Here is a 21,812-nt window from a genome sequence, read left to right as displayed (position 1 = left end):
ATGTACTTGACTTTTCAACTTTTTTATCCACGTTTTTCTCTTGCACCATTCAACCAATTCAACCGAGTGACACAGATGACTATTTTTGCTTTAGCGTGAAATTTTCTCACTCACGCAACATTGTTAGGTGTGGCGCGGAGCGCCACAATCAAACAGTCCTAATTCCCTACATCACCGACAGAAGATATATTCTTATGGTATACACATGAAACAGTCGTTAAGAAAGGGAATTATATGAAAATATTGCAACACTTTTTTTGAGCTCAAAATTATTCTCATAAACGTTTCCTTTTGCAAAGCGGATTTTATTTACATAATTTTACATGAGCCAGAATATTACAGCTTCTAGTAGAACAGCCAAAAATAGTGTTATATTAGAACATTGTGATTAGATTAGGTCAGCATGAAATTAGATGAACGTAGGGTTAAGAAATAGTTTAAATCGACTTATAGAAAATTTGCATGATCTTTATTGCGGCACACTATTTATACCTAAATAATATTAAGAATTATACATTTCAAAAACTTCTCGAATAAATTGCGCTGTACCGATAGGTTCTCCTAAGTACAATCTTAACTTAATGTACTACAGTCGCTAGCCTTTGCAATATCAATTTGTTTCGCAGCCTTTTTACACGCTTTTCTTAACGATTTCGTATACTGCAGCAATCCCGCTTCGACTTGATCTTCGTCCTCCGTAAGTAGATCATCGACCCTGCAGGATGGAAGACAATCAGCACCTCCAATAGCGACTACTTGTCTCGCGATCTCTGGATCCACACAGAGTCTCGTGAGCGCTGCTGCTGCAGTAATTTCCAAACGTCTGTAGGCATCTTCAAGACCTGGCGGTCTCATTCTAAGGAAAGAAACCAACGCGATAGAGGCTCGAGCTTCCGCCAGGTGTGCTCGAGCTTCGGGGATACGTGCCAGTTCGCTGATAAGAGCTGCTACCTGCTCCATCAACCAAACGTTCTTGCCGGTTGATTTCTTCACGGTTTTCAGCAACTTCTTCACGGTCCCGTGTTCCAGTATCACCTGGGCACATTTTCTGGACTTGGACAAATGATTGAACGCGGCTGCGACCAACAATAATGTCTGTCCGCAGTTGGTACTCTCGACTAGACGATTCAACGAAGGAATTAGGTCATTAGCGAAGGGTTCCAGATAAGGTAAACCTAAAGCGTTGACCCACGGTGCAGTTATTTGCACGACCAACGCTGTCGCTTCCATTTTCTCCTTCTCGGACATTTTGTCCGTGCTCAGCAGATCCGTCAGTATCTCTGGACCTCCATCTTTGACGAACTGGTGTATCACTGTGGCAGAAGAACATACGCTCGCCAAAGCTCGAAGGGAAGCCGTAACGAAATCCACCGACGATGCTCCAGCTGTGAGAAGGGACGTCAACAGAGCCCTGATACCGGAACACCTGGTGATACTATTTCCTGCCCGAGGCCCTGATAGTCCTAGAGCAGTCAAAGCCGCCAAAGCACCTTTGGCTACCGTTGTGTCATCCTTCGGTGACTCTTCCAAACCTCTGACTATTTTCTGCAAGAAAATATCAATTTCAGTACCATATTTTCATTACCTTCATAACCACTCGATGAGATTAACAATACCTCGATATAGAAATCTAAACGTGTATCCACAGCGCTATCTACGTAAGTCTTGATGCTCTCCAATTGCGATAGTATTGCTTTCAAACTGGTCTGCTGTATTCTACGAGGAGGTGGTGCGCCCAACTCCGAGAGAACGGAGAAAGCATCGTCCTCAATGGCACGCAGAAGTTCTTTCTCGGATCTGCCTCTTTCTATATGCGACACTTTGCTGAGAGAAAAAGCGAAATATAAATACAGTCATTCATATATTTTTCCTTCGAATTCGAATGCGTACACTTACTCAAAGATATATTCATAGTGTTTATCGAATTGCTCCACCCTTATCAACAACTTATTCGCGGCCGCAGTAGCTAAAGAAGACAAAGTCTTCAGATCGTTCATTTCGTCTCTTTCACTCAAGAACTCACGACGTTTCCGTCGTGGCAGAGCTTTGCTTTGAAGAGTGTTGTTGCACTCGCTTTCGGTCTCCATCGCCAGGTTACTTAGCCACGCTCTAACCGACGACGATTGTCTGTAGGTTCTCGAATGGAGAAGAGATTTGCAGGATGATTCGGTCTCATAGGAATTCGTCGACGAGTTCGTACTCCGCGGTTCTATGGCATCCTCCGGTGGCTCGGCTGCGTACAGAAAATCGCCGAGACTTTCCTCCTCGAAGGAGATGGACGCTGGAATTTTCGGCGCGTCTACTTGATCCTCCTCTAGTCTGAAAAAGAATTACGATTATATTCTCAAGTTTCCAAATTCCTGGATGTCTCAATTCATAGACATACAATTTCATAGATTTATTTTCTACCTTTCTAAATTCATAAATCCCATTTTCTCTACATCTACAAATTATATTTCCAAATTCCAGACTTCTAAGTCCTTATATTCCCATATTCATAAATCTTTATTAAGCATCTCAGAAATTTAAATGATCGTTTAAGGTATTTCATGCCCTGAAGCATTACCATATATTTAATCCTTATCTTAACAGTTCTAATAACCGGAATAATTACGTCCGTTATTCGCGCGCCGTGAAATTTATGCAGCACTGATACATCTCAGCAATCGCTTTAGCCTTCTTATTGCCAATTAACTTATCATTGTTGAGTCACTGATCTTCGTTGTTCGAGGCTGATTCACCGAAAGCGAACGATGTCAACCCAATTTCAGTAATTAAAACGTAGACATCATTATATCATGTTACGTAACTATAAACAACATTTTTGCAACTTTCAAAATACGCTTGCTTAATATATTGATAATGTCGGTCAAGCTATGTTTTAACGATGAACGAGTTTTAATCGATTGAACCCAAAAATACCTTTTTCACCCGATAGATTTTTTACAGTCGCTGAATAAAGTGTGACTTTTAATGCACAGAAGCTTCACTGGAGGAGAGCTGTCTACATTTCATTACAAAATTTTCAAAACCTCTTTTTATCAAATTCCCAAATTTCCAAAACCTCATATTATCAAATTCTGAAATTTCCAAATTCTCATATTCCTAAATTTATACATTCTCAAATTCTCACGTGCCTAAATTACATTTTTAAATTCTTACATTTCTAATTCCTCACTTCCCTGAACCACGCATCCTCAAATTCTCACATTTCCAAATCTCCACATTTCCAAATACTTAGAGTTTCTAAATTCTGAAGTTTCCAAGTTCACAAATTTTCAAGTTATCACATTTCCGAATCTCGGACTCATTACATTCCCAAATCCTCAAATACCCAAATATGTCAAGTTCTCAAATCTTAAAAATCCTCAGTCTTTGCTCCAAAGTGTACATCGCAATTAGTTCGTAAAAGTATTGTATTTCTAAGGTCATCACAATCGATCTCCGTAATCAGCTGTTAAGATCCGTCTACGATACCTTAATCTTGCCATAACGAGACAGCAGTCTCGGCTACCATCGCCGCGACATAGTTAAGGCCTAACCAATGTCGAATTCCAAGCCGCATAACCAGGTGCACGATAACGCTTCCGGAACAATCACACCGACGAGGAGCGGTACAGAGCGAATGTTGACTAATCGGCTACCTCCGGAACTAAAATCGTTCTCTCATGGACGTTGATGACTAATCCCATTTCTTTGACTAACAATAAGCTACACTCCGTCACCTGCACACGATCCACGCGGTAGCATGAATTCTTCGTACGTTTGCTGTCGTCGCTACGGACCGTGGTTGAGTTGAGTCAAACCTCGTCGTCGTTCTTTCATTTACGTATTCCTCGTGTAGCACGTCGCATTGAATCACGTACGGCGTGTAAATATACAGGGTGTCGGGACAAAAATTTCCTTCGAGGATCTATCGTACCACGATCGGTGAACGCCGTTCCATTGTGGACCACGTGTATATGCGTCGGACCAAGTTATAACTTATGCGTTCATCTTTTGTGCTGGATTGCTTTCGATTTATCGAAGGGACCAATCTTCTTTGCATGTACAATGAATGAAAGAAGGTACAGCTAGATTAGTTTGATCAGTATACTCGGAAAGGACTTGTTCAGTTCTTATTGTCTGACAAATTGGAATATTTACGACGGTATAAAAGCAGCGTTCAAATCTTGAAGCGAACATCAAGTTACATTTCGAAGTTAAAACACTAGTATATGTGATGAAAGTAATTTTTAACAATATAAAATTTAAAATACAATAAGTATAGCAAACTCTTGTTATATTGTAACATTTTAGTCATCCAGTGACGGCGGCCATTTTGAAACAATATCCATAAGGATCAGTTGCAGTAGAGTTTGTCGAATGAACATTCAATTCTCAACAGCAATTAGTTACTCAGATCTCAACATTTACACATAATAAATTCATTAATTTCATCTGCTATGAAGTAATTTCGTAATGTTTGCCATTAAACTTCAAAGTGTCTAATTCGATGAAGATAAAGTATGTATGCGATGCAGTCGGTATCTTAATGATAGCACTGAGTAAATGTTGCAAAACAAGTATGTAAATTGATCTTGCTTCCCAGTATTAATTAATCGAGTCTCTACGTTGCTCTGGTAGATTGAACTTACGTTATAGATGTTTGAATCTACATTAATCGAAGTTAATTGATTACATGCGACGGAATTTTCCTACGTTCAATTTATGCTGTTAAGTACCCGCACCAGTTTGCAATTTCCGAGCACGTCACGCACATATTAATTTCATCTGCCTAACGGAATATTAATCAGAAAATTATGCATGCTGTCATCTCTGTGACAGTTTTACAAATTAAGTTACTGTAAAATATACATATATGTATATTCAGATATGTTAAACTTACAAATTCACTTTTCCAACTTTGTTAATTTCAAAGTTCTTAGTTTTCACATAGAAAAATTTCATACTTCTACACGTATTTCTTTCAAACATCTAATTTACAACTTTACCAAGTTCCAAGTATAAATACAGTCTTCGAATGTACAAATTTAAAAATGCAGTAAAATTCTCAAATTAAAAAGCTACCCCACAGCGCCCGTTAGTGCACAGACCTGATTGATTACATGTTACGTCATAAATAAAATGCAAGTCAAGTCGTTTTTATCGCGAGTTGCGTATATAATGACTATTTGATATTCAGAACGATGAGTCGTGCTACTTCTAGTGAGCCTAGAGAATGATGACCGGTAAAGGTAACGTGCGCGTGGACACGGCGATTAGCCATCATACAGGGGCAAACGAAAGTTTACGAAACACCAGATGAACATGAGGAAGTATTTTATGTGTTGCATTCCTATCGCTTGGCTCAGCACGAGGACATTATCGTGACGATTCATGTTCTTAAAACATACATTCTTCGCACCTTATCGGCTGCTACAAGGTGCGGCTTGGCTTCAAAGATAATTCCTTTAGTGCAACTCAATATGTACATGTCTAATAATGCTGTAATTTTATGCCATTATTGATCAAACATACCAATTGTGCATCGTTACCTTTGAATAATAACGACAGAATTTACATAATGCATTATTCTGATTATTTCATGAGTCAGTGTTAATAATAGATGTGTAGATCAAGTGTCGCAAGTGATGCACGAAGCAGAATAAAATTTAAAAATTTGGAAATTTAGAAATATGGGTATTCCAGAAATTTAGATACATGTTTGGTACTTAGTTAATGCTCTAACATTCAGATCAGGCTAACATACTATATCTGATCATAATCAACCAACTCGTGAATTGTAAATTTCTTACTCGAAGTATAATCTTCCAATTACCTTTGTATTCTTGGCACGTTTCGTTTGGTATACGCATTAAGGACCATTGTATTTCGAGGCAAAATTCTGGAGTCCTTGGGCGTCGAAGTATACGTAGGATCCGGAAGAGTTTCGTGTTCCAACCAAGTAGCACCGAGTTTCGTTCCATGTTTTCGATCTCTCACTCTTTTCCGTCTTCTTCGACGTCGCGGTGTTTCGTTCTCGTACAACTCGGAACAATTCGATCGTTCGGAATCGGAGAAGCCAGAATCTAGACTCCTGAGGTCTTGGCTCAAAGGACTGCAAGACCTGTTTATCGCACCAGCGATATTCTCGTCGTCGTCTTTATCTTCATCCTTTATGTCCATAGTTACCCTGAAAGCATTTTTGGTGATTGTCTGATACTGTGGAATGTGAGCCATAAATAATCGTCAGGTGAACGAGATAAGTGAAGTAGAATTATATTCATGTAAATGATAGCTAAAATATTAGGTGATCATTTTGAAAAACTTTAATTTTAAGATATAATAAATTGTATAATAAAGTATAATAAATTGTATATAATAATCTATTGCAATAATAAAGTGCATCTACATTGCTATACTCCGCATACGTTTTACAATCGAAGAATTAAACGCACCCTTAAAAGTTTCATAAATCTACGCGGCATCGATGTCTCTTAAAGATACCTTTCTCCATGAAACAACGATCGAACAAATTCGTAGAATAAAATGTTATCATACGCTCATGAAATCGAAGCAATTAGAATAGCGGTACAAAAGTAGCGTTGTGTGTCACCGCGATAACGAAGAAGCAGATAATGAACGTGCAAACACCATTCGCTTCCATCGTAATTCGACTTACGTTTGAGTCATCAAATTATTGTCTTCGTGGATCGAAATCGTAGGATACAGATCCTGAGAATTTTCATTTCCATTTGGGCAAACACGAATCGCCGTTACGTTCGCAGTTTCGAACGTGTCGCTTTCGTTGATGCTGGACGATCGTTCTTCCGCTTCCTCTTCGGGTATCTCGAAGCAAGTTCCACGATTCTGCTTAGTCCTGGTGAAATTGTTTCTCGCTCCAAAAGGATCTACACTTTCTAGATCCTGAGCAGCCATATGATTCCAGAACACTTTGCTTTGATGTCTCTTGAACGCGCTCATTTTCGATTTATACAGCTAACTTTTACGTTGATCGAAATTTAATTCGTTGTCGTTGCAACAAAGTTTTCAAAATTCCCTTTCAGTTTCTGTGGTAACGACGAGGATGAGCGGTAAAATAACGCGATCGTATGGGGTAGTTTCACGACTCAACAGAGCGGAACGACCCTCCCACGGGTCGCGTGCCAGAAGGACCTTATGGTGTCCGTAGCAACCCCCATGGAGAATCCGATGGTTCTTCACGTTAACACCGAAAACATCCTTTTCCGTTAACAATGTATTATCTACTTTTTATAAATTTTATTACTGAAGGTACACTATATGAAAAGGATCCACTTTCAAATAATTGGCTCCACTTTAAAGGACAATTACTGGATCATTAAGTTATCGATTTGCAATAATCTGGCGAGTTCAGTGTTTACTCCTTCTTGATGCACAAAATTAATTATTTATTAAAAACGACGTAACGTCGATCGATCTAAACGTATTGGTGCTTCGCGAACGACTGACTCGTATAGCGACGCTTCCGACTTCCTCCCGTAAGTCGCGCTTCTCCCCGCCTCGAGCTCGTAAGCCAACCCGTATGAAAATACAGCTCCTCCCCTTCCCTTTTGTCGTATCCACGGGGTTGCATACCTCTATACGGTACGTGTACCCCCGTGTAAGTACCTCGGCATGTGTGTGCACCCTCGTGTAACCGCCAAAGCGTAACTAGGTGCATTCTCAGCGACGAGGATGCAATGGCGTGAACAGGAACTGTGTTCGATTAGTTTTTCCCAAATCAATTGCTTTGAAAACTATTATCAACCCTTTCGTTACTTTCGCTATGGTCACTGGCTATTACTGGAAATTCCGGTGGTTCAGAAAATTTATAATTTGCAAATTCTTGAATTTGGAAATCTTCAAACTTCGAACTTGGACATTTTCAAACTTCTGTAAACTTTCCAAATAATTATGTAAACTTTAAAATTGCTTTTTAAAAAAGAACAATGATGGAAAACTTTGCGATGTCACGAATACGTGACACCGATCACGAAAATGTTAGGAATGGTGAAAGATATCAGAATGACTGTCGATAAAGGAATGAACAAACTGTGATTATAGACATAGCGCGCACGCCACGAACAACGTCACCAAATCACGCCAATGCTATTTTTAAGGGCCAGGTGTGACTCCCTATTCCCTATCACACTCGTGTGCGTACGTGTACACGCGGGGGTCAGGCTCTTCCCCTGTAGAAGTTGACCGAAGAAACATTTCCACCACCATTGGATCCAGGGGCACGCGCCGCGCTGCACATCTGCGTAAAATGCTTCCAGATGACATTGGCGTAACTAGATGAAGGGATCAGGGTGGGTTTGACACTTCTAAAATTAGAAGTGATCCTCTTCAAGTATTTCTCGTGAAAATTGGAAATTGGGAATTTGGAAATTTCTAAACTTAATGATTTTCAAATTTTAGATTTTCCAATTCGACTTTCCGACTTTCCAAAATATGCAAATTTTGTAATTTCTAAATCTTCAAGTTTCGAAACTCTTACATTTGTAAATTCCCATATTCCCAAATTTCCATGCCCCCAAATTTCAAATGCATTCAAATTTCCAAATTCATAATTCTGTACATTTTCAAAGTGCCGGGGCCCCTTGAGCTAACGACGGCACTGAAGTGTCCCTTCTGTATGTGTGCGTGAATGATTCACTTAACCCGTGTACTATTACGACTTCGATCTTCGATTCGATCTCTTTAGTCCAATTCGCAATTCAATCGTTTAGAGGTCGATCATGTATGTATTAGCATTGGCATCATAGTTATGCATCAGTTTTCAGTTACATAGCCGATACACGTTACTACGAGAACAATTATCCATCAAAAATAAAATGTGAAGAATTATTTAACATACGATATTAATATGTTATCTAGAAAAATAAAATTACATGACAAGCAATGAAATTACTTTATAAATAATTTAATGTTTATAAATTGTACGTACCTTGCATTTTTGTTTGAAAATGTAGAAATTGAAGTAAAAGTTGCACAGCTCATGTTATTCTTTTCACTCGTTCTCTTTGACGATTATTTCGCAGAATGATGATTTCACGCATTGGAATTTTATTAGTAATGGATGCTGACGAATTTAGATATTTCCAAACGTGGCAATAAGCTTCTCGTAATGTTAGATTCTATAACAAGTTTGATAGTTGCAGTCATGTCGCAGAGGCGATCATTAAGAAATGGCACTTTTACCGATCGCGTGTACAACCTCGATGACTGGCGGAAAGTGAGATTGTATTAACTGTGTCGAATGAAAGAAAGCGCGTATGCGATCATTAATTTACATATGCAACACCCGTATATCAAACACATGCATACACGGTTGCATTGATCATTAAACAAAATAAACAATTATTTAAAGCATCAAGGAAAAAGGATATCACAAAAATTATTCATTATTGAATTTAGTTAAAGTTCCAACATACCAAACTTTTATTTCGGGAAACGAAGTTTTATTTTATTAGATGCACCTTTAGAGACATTCCTTCTAATGCCAGGTAAATGTAAGTGCTGTTCCGTTATTATCGATAATACAGACCTTTTGTATTCCACAACAACTGACTGTTCTGTGGTATTGTTTCGAAACGCTACATATGTGCGGGAACGTCTACACCAATAGACTTATTTTGTAAAGGCATAAAGGGTCTGGTCGAATCTATTGTACGGAAAGATCCGTACGAAATGGGGGACAGCTGGGTACTGACTGTTATTTAAAGCGCGTGTGTGCGTTACCCTGATTGGTTGGTGAAATTTAAATTTCTGTAAGAATTAGATAGCGTCAACTTTATAACTTTTAATTGTCGATCGGTTGATTACTTACTTATGAAAAATATTTATAGCACAAATTACTTTTACAAGAAGAAATTATAGTGTTCCTTATTATTGTGCCTTTTAGTTCCAGGAAAAACTCCTTTCTTATATTAGGATTCTGTAGAACAATTCAGAGTACGATTATATCGAAATAATTGACGATCGCTGCGTTCGATTATGATTTCTACAGTTTCAGTAGCGCTATTGTCGTATTCTATTCTATACCGATAATGTCGCATGTGACACGAAAATGGTAAAGGAATTACGAATATCGTATATAATCGACGAGTCGTAACATGAAAATATTTGTTGAATGGGTTTGGTATACTTTGATTTATAGTACTAAATGTGAAGCGATTGTATTAGAAGCTTAGAAACAACCCCGAAAGCTTGCAGGTTTACCGCGCATAAACTGGCGCGCAACATAATCCGCGCTTAAAAATCGGCTTAAATTGGACCAACCACGTTCAACGGAATTTCGAGCTTCCCTCACTCCGTGAGCTTTCCCCTCAAATAGCTTATGCCAAAAGAGGACACACTCTGCGACAGACAAGGTACAAGATAGTATCTATCCTCCTTGGTTGCAATTTACTCGAGGGGCAGGTATACGGAGTGAGGGAAACGCAGGGCTCCACTGAACCTAACTGGATTAGACTATTAGACAGAAGCCATCTTTAGAAAGCCTCAAGTGTTCAGTGTACTGTTATTCGTTCCACGGTAGATCATATTTAATTCGCGCAACTCAGTTAACTTCAGAAGTCACCCCTCCACTCAGTGCTGACCTACTAACATACTTTTTTACTCGGTGGATCATATACACGGTGGATAAAATACACGAATCCCGATAGGTGTGTATGTAATGCAGTATACGAGTAGTATACAAAATAAAATTTCACTGGGTATGTAATAGGATACATGATCGGCATCACGAAGACTTTAAGAACGCATGTGCATTACCCCCGATTGCAGAACATGCAGAACCAATCAGAACGGACCGGCGCAGTATGAACGAAAACTCGTCGTTCGGCACCGCGGTTCTGTCCCGAAATAAAGTATAGGCAAAAAATTTAGAAAGCTTTAGAAAGCTGTTTAGAAAGCCATTTTTAGAAAGTCTGATGTGCTCGGTGTGCTGCTAATCTCGTACCAAAGGTTATGTTAAAATGTTATAGTGCTTATTGTTGCAAATATGTGCACTTTGTCATGTAAACATTGATCCGGAAAGTATTCCTCATGTCACTGCTTTCTTATAGTGACTAGTAATATTTCCTAGCTGCACTGCAAGTTTCCTAGAATTATTGAACACTATCTCAGAGAGCGCCATCACGTGTAAAAGTTCGACATCGAGTTTCTTACCTACATTGCGGCAACTGCAACCAGTACAGAAAATGTAATATGGTGGACAATGGCGCTACACGGTTTAAGAAAGATATATTTTCATAACATTTAAAAACAACTTTTTTGTGTGGTTATTCGTGCCTGAATAATTGTAGCATGGAGACTCGAACAAATGAGCTGTTAACAACAGGTCCATTGCCAACGATCAAGGAAGAACCACTTGATCAAACTGGCGCGAAGCAAGACATGCAACCATCTCAAGTACAGGGCGTTTGCATCGAGGAAGAATGTGAACAGCGTATCGAATGTACAACTGATGGTCAAGAAAATGAAACGCGTGCATTTTTATCAAAGTGTGTATTTTGTGGGAAAACTTTCGCGTTTGGTGATGATCCAAAACTTTTAGAATGTTTACATGCAGCATGCTCAGCATGTGTCAGTACTAAACTCAACGATCATAATACATCAGTTGACGTGGATGTTCTGTGTAAGACTCTAACATTTATTTACAATTTTTAATTTTATCGATTCAGACATGAATAATGTACAATTTTTTAGTTCCTTCCTAATATTCAAACAATATTTTTAAATATTTAAAGACAAGCTGAAATATACATGTTTCTGTATTTATTCTATCCAACTTCTTGTAGTAAATGTATTTTATGTAATTTAAAATTATCAAAAAAATATATACCGTAATATGTAAGTTATGACAATTAAAAAATATCTATATTTTTATTGTTGCAGTGGAAAGCAATGTAATTGCATGTCAAATTTGTAATGTTACTACTCAAGCAGAAAATTTAATTGAGAACCGATTTCTTTCAAAATTGATAGAAGAAGATAATAGCCCAGGTACTGATGATGAATCTAAAGAAACGGAAGAAGAAAAAAAATGCACTAGTTGTCATGATAATGCTCCTGCCACAAGTTGGTGTGTGGAATGTGAAGAATTTATTTGTCAGAGTTGTGTTTTGGTAATAAAGTTATAATATCATTATACTATATATATATATATATTTCTAAAAATGAACCAAAAATTATTTTGAAAATATTTTTAAGGCACATCAAAGATTAAAAATCACAAAGGATCACACAATTAAACCAAAGGATGAAGTAGCCAATGATAGAGATAATGTTAAAAAAGCTAGCAAAAAAACACCTGGCTATTTGTTTTGTACTATTCATTCACATGAACAGTTGTCTTTATTTTGTCAAACATGTGATAGATTAACTTGTAGAGATTGTCAGTTAAGTGAACACAGAGATCATAAGTACAAATTTATTCACGAAATTGCTGCAGAAACACGAACTTCTGTATTAACTTTACTGAAGGAAGTAAGGTAACTTGAAGTGTTTTCTTTTACTTTAATTACAAAATTTTTGTATTCTTTTAAAACTTTAAACTATAAAATGTGTTTATTTTCAGTTACAAACGGGTTCTACTGAAAAGTGCAATGAAGGTTATAGAAGATAGGCAAGGTCTTATTTTAGAGAAAAAGAAAAGTTTAGTACAAGACATAACACAAATGGTGGTGCAGTAAGTTATTTTAAATTTTGTGCTTAATGTCATTCTTCAAATAAATCAAAATTTATTGATTTTTATAATACTGTTTATACAGATTAACAAATGCAATTAATACGCGCGGCAAACAGTTGGTTATGCGTTTGAACGAAGTTTGCGATCAAAAGCAAAATACGTTAAACGAAAAAAAGGTTGCTTTAGACCAATTATCAAAACTTACAGATCATTGCATTCAGTTTGTAACTCATGCTTTAAAAAAGGGCTCAGACATGGAATTACTTTATAGCAAAAAGTGTGTATTTAGTTAATACTATAATGGACATAAAAATGAATAGGAATGTTCTATAATACTCTTATTACAGATCTGTTACAAGCCATTTGCAAAGAATCAAAAGTAGGCGAGCTGACATTCCAAATCCAGAAATACCAGTTAGAATACACTTATCCTTGGAAAAAGTACCAGATTTGATAAAAGGTTAAATTAATAATAATAGGTGCTTAATTATATACTATTAATATAGGTAGTTTGTGGCATTGCTATAAACTAAAATTATTTTATTTTCTTAATTACAGTAAGACAATCAACATTTCGTTTATATTAAGTAAAATATATATTTTTTTTCTAATTTCAGTGGTTTCATCTATTGGAGCAATTGTTGTAGATGGTAGAGTATACCCTTCTATATCTCCATTAGGGGGAATAAATGCACCATCTATGTCATACAATGAATCTCAAACAGATCAAAAACAAACACCCACTCTATCAACTGCACACATGGATGGCTCTCCTGTAACTGCGCAACTGCCAGCTGCTACACAACAATCAAGTAATATGCAACAAAATTCCTATCAACAAGTGCCTCTTCATCTAGCAACTCAACAACAACAACAACAGCAGCAGCAGCAACAACAGCAACAACAACAACAGCAGCAGCAGCAGCAAGCGCCGTCACAAAATTATCCTATGCAACATCATCCTCTGAATAATATGCCACCACGATCATCGCCACAGGCGCATCAACCACGGGTGCCGTATGCAGTTAATTTTAATAACCGATTACAACAACCATTAATGATGCAGCAGCGTCCTTTAGGAAGTTGTCATCAACAAGTAACATCATCTACGCATCCTCATCAGCAAGTTCATATAGACCAACTGGGACAAAACACAAGTTTGCGTGGACTTCTTGCACATAATCCTCCCCCTTTCCGCCCTTCTTCAAATCATGTACCATATCGATTACCACCTTATAGGTATCCTTCAAATAATTCTCAACGACCAGTACAACCGCATACGTATCCACCAGCCACTCCACCTATATCAATGCCAGCTATGAGGCATCAACAATGTAGTCCTTCTCTACCTGCACAACATATGAATTATCCTATTCAACAACCAGCTGCAGCTCGTTGGCATATTCCTCAAAATGTCAATCCTTGTCTTCCTTGTTATACTTCCCGTCATCCAACAGCACCTTCCATGCCAGTTCCTACTAATGATACTTACAAAATAACATTAAAAAATCAACAGTCAAATACAAATCAAAAATATAATACACAAACAAGTACTGCTTCCGACAATCCACCTCAATCACAAAATTTAGTGTCCGTTGGCCACACAGTCAGTTCATCAGTACCTAAAACACCTAGTCCTGTGCCTCCTGGAAAATCGGATGAAACTGAAAAAAGTTTAGACAAATTTTGCCAAAAATCATTGAATGATTTAATGCTGACTATCGCAAAATTAGATAGTAACGGAATCGTGGTAATACCAGAAGCTCAACGAAATCAATTAGATTCGACTCAAGTAGATAGTTCAACGGACGAAGGAATGAATCCAATGACTGAAAATTCATCAGGTATTTTAATAATATAGAAATGATTATATAAAATGATGTAATTGTATGATAAAAATTATTTATATTTGTTTACGCATGTAGTGTGCACGAAATTATAAGTATCTATACATCATTATATGTTCAATAGATAATTCAAAAAATGCTGCAGCATCCATGGCAAAGGATGATCCTAACGAAGACTGGTGTGCTGTATGTATGGATGGAGGGGATGCAGTACTATGTTGTGATAAATGCCCGAAAGTCTTCCACTTGTATTGTCATATTCCTAGCTTGAAATCGTTTCCTGAGTAAGTATATATGAACCTACATAATTTAGTAAGATTTTTAATTACTCATATACAATTCGTTTGTGTATCAGTGAAAGCGAAACCTGGCAATGCATGCTATGTACAAATGTTCTCGATTGCACGGATGATCCACCAGGAGAAAAGAGACCAAATACAATGAGCGCCAAGGAATTACGTATTGCACAAAGAATTGTGTTAGAACTTTATTGCCAGTACGAACAGAGTTTACCTTTTCGTGAAGTTGTATCTAGTGAGGTAAATTTATCGCAAAAAATTAAATTATATGTATTACAAGTATATGAAATGAAAAAAGTTAAATTTTGTATTTTTTACCGGCAGATAGTGGAATATCATCGTATCATTAAAAAACCAATTGCATTAGATGTAATTAGAGATAAATTAAAACCAGAACATCCAAATCATTATACAGATTTAAGACAAGTAATGGCAGACATCAGATTGATGTTTAAGAATGCTTTTACATACAACCCTGTAAGTACTGTTAGAAAATTTATAATCATATTTAAAATGTATTTTATACGGCTGCATAATATTATTATGTTTAGGTTGAATCGCAAGTATATCAAGAGGCTCGAAATTTAGAAGAATTTTTTGAAAAGTTATTGTTGAAATGGGCTCCAAATTATGCTTACGACGATCCTTTCCTTTCGGCTGATAGAGACGAAGACGAAGAAGTATTTCCTCCTAATAGAAAATATCGACGTATAGTTAGCGATTGATTTTTATTTCTCACAATTAAGCACTTGAATACGTATATTATTTTAAAACACGTTATATTTTAAAGTAACTCGTGAACATTTCTTAGTTATAATGAGCATTGCTTTTCGCGTTTAGTGAATTGATAAAATACATTATAAATGTTTAAAGATAGTTACAAAACAACTGGATAAACATTTATAACTATAGCGTAGAATTCTTTGGATGTTTTGTTTCATATCAGTAAATTTTATATCATGCTTAACATGTATAAGCTTATAGATGCATGAATTTATAAATCAATAGTGAGTATATTTTTACTCACAGGGTTTATCAATAGAATATTCAGATGTTTACTGTCATTAATGAATTTATCGTGAAATCAGTTGATGAAATATGTATCATTGTTTCACGTGATTAAGTGATTTATTAAAAGAAAATTATATTAATTTTATGATGAAGTATTTCGGTAAATACACAAGTATATTTTTTATAAAGTATTATGACTTTTACATATATATATACATATATACATACACACGCTATCATTCTAATAAAATTTTGTGGGGAAAATATTGTATTATTTGTTGATGAAAAATTATGATCGAATATGTTACATTAACATACTAATTGGAACTTTTATAAATTGATATAATTCGCAAAACTTATTGTTTTAAATGTAATTCATCCTTTTAACATTTTAAATTATATATTACATTTAATAGTTAAGCACGTGTTCAATTTGTTGTGTAACAATATATTAAAATTAATTACATTAATGTTTGATTTTTACCTTTTTTTATTGTCAATTTTATAACACCGACATTTTTGTTCAAAATGAAATTTTTTACTTTTGTTGTATTTATTTGATGGTATTCAAATATATACTTTCTGATAATTTTACATGTGTTAGATTAAGTACACGTGTATAATATGTAAAAATGTTCGGTAAAATTTTCAAGATAATTTTATTTTCTAAAAAATTGATTTTATAGTCGAAATTGTAAATTTATAAATCAAATTCATCGTTTCAAATATAATAGAAAGATTAATAGGACAATTAATTGTGTCACAAATAAAAAAATATTACATATTAGAACGTAATCTTATAATATAGAATTGATTTTATAACAGTTTTATAAATTTCAAAAATTTATGTACTATTCAAAATGTAATATGTTATGCTTATAGAAATTAATAAAAGTAAAAAATTATAGAGAAATTAAAAATAAAATGCATTTCCTAATTATTGTTTTAAAACATTTATATATATACAAATCATTTTGTTATTTTTCTTGGAAAACGAATTATATGTGAACAGCTACATATTTATTTAAGTAACCAATCGTATCGGTTTCAGCCGGTACATACTTTATTTCACGAGAGATCTAGAGTAATTCGCGCATCTAAGTTGAATTTATATAAAATACCGTCAATCAACAGTCTACTTCTTGCTTCATAATCATATATACGGTAAACAATGAATAGTCAAAAAGTAATGATAATTAAAAGCACACATATGAAATAAAAGACCACTAGACTTTCACAATCGCGCGACAAACGTGTTTGAAACATTTGTATGTTACCCCTGGTTACGGAGTGTGTTATAACCAATCAGAGTAAACCTGCGCAGTATAGACGAAAATTAGCTTAGAATACCACAATTCTATCGAAAAATAAAGTTAGGTAACTGTTATGTTTACAAGATTTGAATTTTAAGTACATACATAGTATATATAATTTTTAAATTGTCAACCGGTATTTCGCAGCAAAGATATAAAATTTATTTGTTCGAAAACAGATGATTTAACACAGTCAATTTTTAATATATTTTTTGTATTCTTAGTGTATTTTCATAACTTAATTCACTTGCAGTTAAAGGTATACATGTATTTGTATTCAAAATATATACTTATTATTTTAAAATAATTAATGAAATACAAATTTTATAATGTATATGTATGTATTTATATGTTTTTCCTGGATTTTAAGAATTTTTAGTTATTTTGAAAGAAATATGATTCCATAACAATTCAGAAGGATCAGTTTATTTAACTATTCCTTTAGAAAAGTAATGATAATGCTATCTTTTTATAAATATTGTGAATAATAGTGTTATATGCGTACATATACATATATATAGAAATTATTTTAATATTATTTCAATAACTTGTATGTGGTGCACATACATATTCTTACAAAATTAAATGTTTGATACATATTAAAATTATTTTATATTCTGTACTACTTAAAAATGGAGTTAGAAGCATCAATAGTTGAACGTTTGCAAAAGTTGAGACAATGGCAGTTAGAACAACAAAAACAATTATTAATACAACAACAACTACAAAGAGAAATGTTAACTCAAAAACAAGACAGTATATTTAAAGCCCTTGAATTATCAATACAAGAACTTGACCTTAATGATGATACATTAGGTACAAGTGATTCAAATATTGATATTATAACATGTAATGAACCACAGGTGGAACAAAAATCTTCACAAATATTACATGATAATAATTTGTGTATTAAAAGAAGTTTAAATAATTTTCAAAATCATATTTCGCATCAAGAATCTTCTCAGGAGGAATCCATTAGAAATTTAGTTAATATGGATGGTCAATTAAATGAACAATCAAAAAATAAAATGTTTAATCCAAAATATAATATATCACTGACCTCTCCAAGACATAGTGGAGAATTTATTATAGAGGGAATAGCACCATTACCACCTGATAAATTATTAACTAATCATGTTTGTATTGATGATTTACCAATTCCTTCTCCAAAAAAAGATTTTCATACACTACTTGAAGAAAAATTAAAAGACTGTGAAAATGTATCAGTTGAAAAACAAGATATAAAAAAAACACAAATCAAGGCAAAGAAACCATTTCTTAAAAAAGGTGAAGGCTTATCCCGATTTAGACTGAACCAGCGACTTCATCTTCCTGCCACAAAAAAAAGATCACGCAGTTGTTCTCTCTCTAATAGTACGCAATCTAATTCTAAGCAGTGTAAGAAGGAAAGCAAAAATAATATTAGTCAATCTGTAAATACACAATTGTCAAAAAATGTGCATTATGCAAATTCTGCTCAGAAGCATTTGAGCCTCAAAAACATTCCACTACCAAAACGAAAACTTCGTTGCAAATCTGAATCCAATACTTCAGATATACAGCTACAAAAGTATATAAATGAAATTAAGAATACAATTGAATTAAGTTCTTCAGATTTTCAATTTGGTACACAAGAGGAATTAGAGGAAGTAAGAATATTTGAACTGTTAGAAGAAAAAGCAGAAAATTCTAGTTTCTGCTCTACATCCAGTGCAGTTATTGCATTTTTGCAACAATCAACGCCATTTAAAATAAAAAAAGGCAAATATAAAACAGAAGATGGCATAGTTAAGCAAGAAATTAATCCCTTGATTAAAAATTCTAATGATCGACTGGTTTTAAAATCTAATCCAGCTTACGAGTGTAGAACTTCTAATAAAAATACTGATTCTTACAGTGATTTTGCTTCTGTTATAAGCCAAAAACTAATACAAAATATGCACAAAAATTCAAATGTTTCAAAAGATACTAATGAAAATAATAGAACAGAAACTTTTCATAATACTGAGAATAACAATGAAGCAGATGTTAGTCTTCATGTCAGATTTGCTGATTATAATGAATATAAAACTATTGGATTAACAGATACATCAAGTATATCAACTGAATCATTGGTAACAAGAACTTTTTCAGATGAAAAAGTTTGGAGTGATTCATCAACTCCAGAAACTTCTAATATAGACTCTGTATCAATACCATATGAAATATCAGAGACTCCCGTATCTGTAAATAATAAAATTCAAGATAATAATTATAAGTCTAAATTAGAACAATATAATATTCAAGGAGGGGTAAATGAATTAGAATTTTCAGATCAGTCAGCTGATGATGAACAAAGTACCTTAGATAATTATAGTCAAAATAATTCAGTTCTAGAAAAAGTTGATACATCTAATAATACTGAACAATCGAAAAACTATATGAACGAACATAATGATAAAAAAGAGGATAAATATGTAGACAATTACAATGATGAGGAAGTAGTTGATATTAAAATGACAGAGAATATTGAAGAAACAAATGAAACTATTTTTACATCAGAACTTTTAAGAAACCGTTTGTTGGAATTGGAACAAGAAATCAATATATTTCGCAAGGAAAATGCAGCTTTATCTGTACAACGTAAAAAGTTACAAGAAGATCATAGAAATTTACATAAAGAATATACAGAAAAAGAAAAAGCTTTAGAGGAAAATAAAAAGCAAACAGAAAATCGCTTACAAGATGAAAGAAAAAAGCTAGCGCGTGAAAAAGCTGCGCTAGAAAATAGAATGAAGGATTCATTAGAAAAAGCTCAACAAAATAAGTTAGAAAGACAAGAAATACAATCTTTAAAGGAAGAAGTAGAAAAATTAAGAGAAGAAATATATGTAAAGGAAAGTAGATGGAATGCAGCACAATCCAGGCAGAAATGTCAAATGAGAATATTAAAAATGGAAAATTCAAAATTGAAGCAGGAAGTTGAGAGATTACAAAATTTGAAGAAAGGTAGTGTTAAAAATAAAGGAAAACTTGGGACCATTTCTAATACTAGGGTAATTCATCAGATTAACAAACAACTTGATATACAACTTAAGGAATCCAAAAATGTTAATACTCCACCAGATGATAGTAACAAAAAATCAGAAAATATGATAGATGCTAAGCATATGGAAAGAAATGAACATGATCGGGATAGTAGTAAAAATATTATGAGTAAAAAGTTAGAAAAATGTCAAACCAGTATGGTAAATATTGCAAAAAAGCGTAGTTTATATGAAAATTTAATTAAGGAAGCAACCTCAGACATAAGGGAAATTCATGAACAATCTAGTACTTCTGAAAATTTAAATTCAGACTTAAATGACAGACTTAGGAAATTAAGTACAAAAACAAATACTGAAGAAAACAACTGTAATAAATCTTGTGAAGAATCTGATTTAGTTTTTAATCATAGTACTTCTAATAATAAGATACAATCACAAGTACAAAATGATTATGCACATGCTTTGTCTCCTGCAAAAGTTTGTACAGAAGATTACAATGAAAAATCAAGGCCAACATCATTGCATGAATCATTTCATAATGCATATGTGGAAAATACAACTAGTCAAGACAATACTAATATTAATAAGCAATGTGTAAGACAAATTCAACATGCAGATGGTTCTACAGAATATCAATTTCCAAATGGTAATATTAAAAAGGTTTTTCCTAATCAAGGTTTGACTAGACTAATATACTATAATGGTGATATTCGGGAAACCAATAAAGATGGGAAAATAAAATACTTTTATGCATCAACTCAAACATGGCACACAACAATGCCAGATGGCTTAGAAATTTTAGAATTTTCTGAGTATGTCATCATTTGATTATAATTTTTTATAAATAATTCTTAATTATATATTAAATACAATTTTTCCTGTTATTTAGTGGTCAAGTAGAAAGGCGATCCCACAATGGTACAGTAGAAGTTTTATTTCCAGATGGTTCAGTACGAATTTTAGAAGCAGATGGTACTGAAAAATGGACATTACCAGATGGGACATTAATACAAATTCTTACTAATGGAGAAAAAGTTCTTACTCTACCAAATGGACAACAAGAAATACATACTAAAACTCATAAAGTAATAAAACTGAGTTTTAATTTATGTACAACATTACATATTTTTATAATCAATATGATTTTTTTAGAGACGAGAATATCCTGATGGTACTATTAAATTTATTTACCCTGATGGTACCCAGGAAACACGATATTCAAATGGTAGAATACGTCTTAAAGACAAGGATGGTAATCTTTTAATGGATTCATATCAGTGAAAGTTGTAAATATAATAAATATGTGATTGAAATTAATATTTATTAGGATAATCAAATTTGATATAGTATGATATATTTTTTATAATTTTTATACAAAGAAATTGAATCTATTATTATTATAACTACATATTTAAATAGCAAATAAACTATAATAAAAGAAAGCTAAATTTTATACTGTTATGATGTTGCAAAATAAAGATGAAATTATTATTTAACAATTTCTTTTTTATTAATGCATATTCCGAATTTCAAACTTCCTAAATTTCCAAATCCTAGATCTGTAAGAAATATGCAAACTAAAAAAACACGGGGTATATACGGAGGCGTGATAAAAT

At 34.1% G+C, this 21,812-nt stretch overlaps 3 protein-coding genes across 11 annotated transcripts; 2 read left to right on the top strand and 1 right to left on the bottom strand.

The window, feature by feature from the left end:
* Positions 1-447: 447 nt before the first annotated feature.
* insc (INSC spindle orientation adaptor protein) lies at positions 448-9,696 on the bottom strand. 3 transcript variants are annotated; one of them, XM_012291278.2, is made up of 7 exons: positions 9,441-9,696; positions 8,954-9,143; positions 6,665-8,879; positions 5,822-6,175; positions 1,897-2,319; positions 1,617-1,824; positions 448-1,545 (listed from the first exon to the last, which is right to left on the bottom strand). In XM_012291278.2, exons 3-7 carry the CDS (start codon positions 6,964-6,966, stop codon positions 574-576), a joined length of 2,259 nt encoding a protein of 752 aa, XP_012146668.2. In that variant the 5' UTR covers positions 6,967-8,879; positions 8,954-9,143; positions 9,441-9,696; the 3' UTR covers positions 448-573. The 3 variants fall into 3 exon arrangements, with proteins under 3 accessions (XP_012146668.2, XP_076388051.1, XP_076388052.1); XM_076531936.1 differs by lacking the exons at positions 6,665-8,879; positions 9,441-9,696 and having other exon boundaries at positions 8,954-9,217; XM_076531937.1 differs by lacking the exons at positions 6,665-8,879; positions 8,954-9,143; positions 9,441-9,696 and adding an exon at positions 6,441-6,598.
* A 668-nt stretch (positions 9,697-10,364) lies between these two features.
* Positions 10,365-16,331, top strand: LOC100878865 (E3 ubiquitin-protein ligase TRIM33). 4 transcript variants are annotated; one of them, XM_076531933.1, is made up of 12 exons: positions 10,367-10,673; positions 10,736-11,647; positions 11,908-12,137; positions 12,223-12,503; positions 12,590-12,700; positions 12,783-12,977; positions 13,048-13,160; positions 13,318-14,544; positions 14,672-14,831; positions 14,903-15,086; positions 15,171-15,323; positions 15,398-16,331. In XM_076531933.1, the coding sequence occupies exons 2-12, from the start codon at positions 11,317-11,319 to the stop codon at positions 15,569-15,571; spliced, it is 3,159 nt and encodes a 1,052-aa protein (XP_076388048.1). In that variant the 5' UTR covers positions 10,367-10,673; positions 10,736-11,316; the 3' UTR covers positions 15,572-16,331. The 4 variants fall into 4 exon arrangements, with proteins under 4 accessions (XP_076388049.1, XP_076388048.1, XP_012146672.1 ...); XM_012291282.2 differs by having other exon boundaries at positions 10,367-11,647; positions 13,318-13,350; positions 13,426-14,544; XM_076531934.1 differs by having other exon boundaries at positions 10,365-11,647; positions 14,693-14,831.
* A 640-nt stretch (positions 16,332-16,971) lies between these two features.
* Positions 16,972-21,695, top strand: Sas-4 (spindle assembly abnormal 4). 4 transcript variants are annotated; one of them, XM_076531932.1, is made up of 4 exons: positions 16,972-17,429; positions 17,813-21,008; positions 21,086-21,281; positions 21,349-21,695. In XM_076531932.1, exons 2-4 carry the CDS (start codon positions 17,905-17,907, stop codon positions 21,475-21,477), a joined length of 3,429 nt encoding a protein of 1,142 aa, XP_076388047.1. In that variant the 5' UTR covers positions 16,972-17,429; positions 17,813-17,904; the 3' UTR covers positions 21,478-21,695. The 4 variants fall into 4 exon arrangements, 3 of the variants coding, with proteins under 3 accessions (XP_076388047.1, XP_012146674.1, XP_012146673.1); XM_012291284.2 differs by having other exon boundaries at positions 17,809-21,008; XR_013038232.1 differs by lacking the exon at positions 16,972-17,429 and having other exon boundaries at positions 17,507-21,008; positions 21,139-21,281; positions 21,349-21,488.
* The last annotated feature ends 117 nt before the right edge of the window (positions 21,696-21,812 follow it).

Source organism: Megachile rotundata, chromosome 5 (genome assembly GCF_050947335.1).
Source record: "Megachile rotundata isolate GNS110a chromosome 5, iyMegRotu1, whole genome shotgun sequence".
Lineage (NCBI taxonomy): Eukaryota > Metazoa > Arthropoda > Insecta > Hymenoptera > Megachilidae > Megachile > Megachile rotundata.
The sequence above is the reverse complement of the archived record's forward strand: the minus strand, read 5'-3'. Positions and strand labels throughout refer to the sequence as shown.

Bases quoted from the DNA above. Each gene is read 5' to 3' on its own strand.
- insc (XM_012291278.2), bottom strand. From the start codon at position 6,966: ATGAGCGCGTTCAAGAGACATCAAAGCAAAGTGTTCTGGAATCATATG. The intron at 6,176-6,664 runs GTAAGTCGAATT...AAATGCTTTCAG, and splicing joins AATAATTTGATGACTCAAAC to GGTAACTATGGACATAAAGG. The intron at 2,320-5,821 runs GTAATTGGAAGA...ATTCTTTTTCAG, and splicing joins AACGTGCCAAGAATACAAAG to ACTAGAGGAGGATCAAGTAG.
- LOC100878865 (XM_076531933.1), top strand. From the start codon at position 11,317: ATGGAGACTCGAACAAATGAGCTGTTAACAACAGGTCCATTGCCAACG. The intron at 12,138-12,222 runs GTAATAAAGTTA...AATATTTTTAAG, and splicing joins TTTGTCAGAGTTGTGTTTTG to GCACATCAAAGATTAAAAAT. The intron at 12,504-12,589 runs GTAACTTGAAGT...GTTTATTTTCAG, and splicing joins ACTTTACTGAAGGAAGTAAG to TTACAAACGGGTTCTACTGA.
- Sas-4 (XM_012291283.2), top strand. From the start codon at position 17,803: ATGGAGTTAGAAGCATCAATAGTTGAACGTTTGCAAAAGTTGAGACAA. The intron at 21,009-21,085 runs GTATGTCATCAT...CCTGTTATTTAG, and splicing joins GAAATTTTAGAATTTTCTGA to TGGTCAAGTAGAAAGGCGAT. The intron at 21,282-21,348 runs GTAATAAAACTG...TGATTTTTTTAG, and splicing joins TACATACTAAAACTCATAAA to AGACGAGAATATCCTGATGG.